Genomic DNA, 2,947 nt, shown 5'->3' on the forward strand with positions numbered 1-2,947 from the left:
AAAAGTGCCTGGCAGTGAGGTCCAATGAAACCTTATGTAAGTCTCTAGGAGAATGGGGTGGGGGTGTATCACAGCCTAATCCTCTTCCCTTAAAACAATACTTTAGAATAAATCAACCTTTACTCTTTTGGATAGGAAAGACCAGTTTGAGTGATAAACTTTAGACACCCAGCCAGGGACATCATAATTGGAAAGGTGGAAGGTTGGTGAAAGAGAAGACCCTCAACCAGGTGTATTGACACAGTGACTGTGGGTTCACAGTGACAATGGGTTCTAGTGTGTCAGAAAGTGTGAGGATGGCACAACAGGGTTCAAATCTGTTGTTCATTGGGTTGTTATAGATAGTGCTCGATTCGATGATAAATAACAACAGCAACAACAAGTTGTAGGGATATTTATTGTACAATAAATATCAATAACTGATATCCATTTAATGGTTTAAAGAATCAATGTAGACAGTACTGTCTTCACCTGTTAGTGAGTGGACCAACAATTAACCAGGTGGGCAACTCTGTGCATTAATACAAAAGGGCTAAGAGTGGCATAAAAGAGTTCAAGAAACATTTTACCATTTTTTATTATGGAATTATTTGTGAAGAATGAACCAATAAATAGGGAGAAAATGAAATATGCCCAATAAAGGAATAAGAAAGAAGACATGAGAATGAGGACACTTTGAGTAGCTCTGATCTCTGGGCTGGTTTTACTGATTTTTGTAAACCTGGTTCTCTGAAGGTAGAGGACGTTCTTGTGATGTTTATATAGGCGAAAAGCCATGTAGCCACTGCTCCAGCCCGTGAGACCCTGAAAGATGATGTCCCTCAGAGCCATGAGAGTGAGGAAAACCCACTTAACTACCAGCTTAGATGGATGCATACAACAATAGCCTTGGGTGTATATAGTTCCAGATCTGCTTGTGTTGTTGATTGTTGTGATGTAGTAGAGCAAGTTAGAGCTGATCAGGGAATAGCATATCCAGAAGAGGAGGAGACAGGGGAAAATACGCTGTGCAATCCAGAGTTTGAGCTTTGTCCATGTGGGGGTTGTGGGACTGATGGTGATGGCCTGGAACACACTGAGGAGGCATGTGGTGCAGATTGACAGACCCCGAGCCACCCTCCCCAAGAAAATCACAGTTTTACAACCAACATTACCTAGGAAGTTTTGGAGTTGTAAAGCTGATGCTGCATATGCATTTCCTGTGGTACAAAGAGTCATTGAATTTGTAAAAGCCAAGTGTGTGAGAATAAGGTCTATACTTTTCTTCTCAGGACTCTTGACAAACATGCACATATGCTTCACAAATACAAATAAGTTTCCTCCAATTCCAGGACCAGTAAGAGAAAAACAGAATATTCTCAGGATAAAGTCACTCCAATCCATTCTTTAACTTCATAGACAGACCAGGAAAATCCTTTTGAGAAATGTGTATGAGTAAGGATGTCAGTATTTAAATCTGTGACATTTCTCTGATTTACTGGTCAAAAGAGCAGCTGAAATGCTAGTGTATGTACTAATGTTTACATTAATAAACATAGATCATAGCTCTGTTTATTAAAATTTATATTCTAGGCCAGCACAGTCTATTGCATTTTCAGAGACTTCTTTATAATAAATATATCATAGGTGATACTCTAAAATCTATACATTCTGCCTTATCATTCTTTTCTATGTTCCACAATATCCATCTGATGGCTCAGTATCACTTCCCATTTATTGAAAATATTAATAATTAAGTTATTAATATTTTGTAAGCAGAATTCTAGGGTTTTTTCTCCCTAGTTGAGGGCTGAAATATTCTCGAGACAATTGCTCTTAAGTGGAAGAGAGCAACTTCTGCAAAAAACAGAATATCTCTGTCTCTGCGCATAGAAAACCCAGGCCAGTTACTGACTGAAATGGATGGACTAACATCTTCCTCTGTCTGATAATATTCCTGTTGGACAATTATTTGTTCTATTGTTCTTAAGTGCTGATAGTTAACTGAAAGTTTTTGTTACTGAGACTCTGTTATAGGTTATGTCCACCTGACATACCTGGTTTCTCCTTTTTTCTCTAACTTCTCTCAATAAATCACATCAACAGTATTTTCACTCTGAATCTACTTCTAGAGAACATAGTTGATATATATATATATCCTATTCACATCATTGAATTTGTTAAATCTTAACCATTTTCTTGACCAAAAATGCTACTGTAGCATCTTAACATTAGTATGGTGCAGTATTTTTCACTTCTTCAGACTTGGCACACTCATTTTGTACTATACAAAGATTTAAAATAAAAAGTTATTTGAATTCACCCTTTCACAATCCCTTAATGCCTTTTCTTTGGTCCAATCACATTTGTCACATTTTGGTCTTTACTAAGTTAATATATTTGTCCTCCTTATCTTCTTAAAAAATTTTTAATAAACTGTTAAGCTGCATTCAACTCTCTATTTGCTGCTGTTGTTGTTGATTGCCTTTGAGTAGAGGACAATTCGGAGACCCTATGAACAAAAGGCCTGAAGCCTTTCTGCAACTATTGACATTTATCAAAGTTTGTAGAGTTTCTGGTGGCATGTTGTTTAGGAAGTGGATGCCACTCTTGCTTCCAAACCTGCCTTTACTTGTGAAAGATATGAAGTCTTTCCATTTATCCCACAAGGTTATGCAAAAATTCCATGTGCCCATGGCTTCTCTCCTGTTATCCTTTGGAAATTAGTTTGTTTTTGTTGTTGTTATGTACCATCGAGTTGCTTATGACTAATAGCGACCCTATGTACAACAGCCCTGAATTCTGCTCTGTCCTGTGCCAATTGCACTGTCTCTGACACACAATCCCGATTATCCCAGTCACTGAATAAATCCACCTCATAGAGGGTCTTCCCCTCCTGCGCTGTCCCTCCACCCTCCCAAGCATGATGTCCTTCTCCAAGGACCTGTCTCTCCTCACAACATGTCCA

At 38.2% G+C, this 2,947-nt stretch overlaps 1 protein-coding gene across 1 annotated transcript; it reads right to left on the reverse strand.

Annotated features, from left to right (window-relative positions):
• Positions 1–474: 474 nt before the first annotated feature.
• Positions 475–1,383, reverse strand: LOC102863778 (vomeronasal type-1 receptor 4-like). The gene has a single exon (XM_006902339.1). It carries the CDS (start codon positions 1,381–1,383, stop codon positions 475–477), a length of 909 nt encoding a protein of 302 aa, XP_006902401.1.
• Between the last annotated feature and the right edge of the window lie 1,564 nt (positions 1,384–2,947).

Source organism: Elephantulus edwardii, unplaced genomic scaffold (assembly GCF_000299155.1).
Source record: "Elephantulus edwardii isolate Elephantulus edwardi_28Jun2011 unplaced genomic scaffold, EleEdw1.0 scaffold00391, whole genome shotgun sequence".
NCBI classification, from domain to species: domain Eukaryota; kingdom Metazoa; phylum Chordata; class Mammalia; order Macroscelidea; family Macroscelididae; genus Elephantulus; species Elephantulus edwardii.

Coding starts and splice junctions, on each gene's coding strand:
- LOC102863778 (XM_006902339.1), bottom strand. CDS start 1,383: ATGGATTGGAGTGACTTTATCCTGAGAATATTCTGTTTTTCTCTTACT.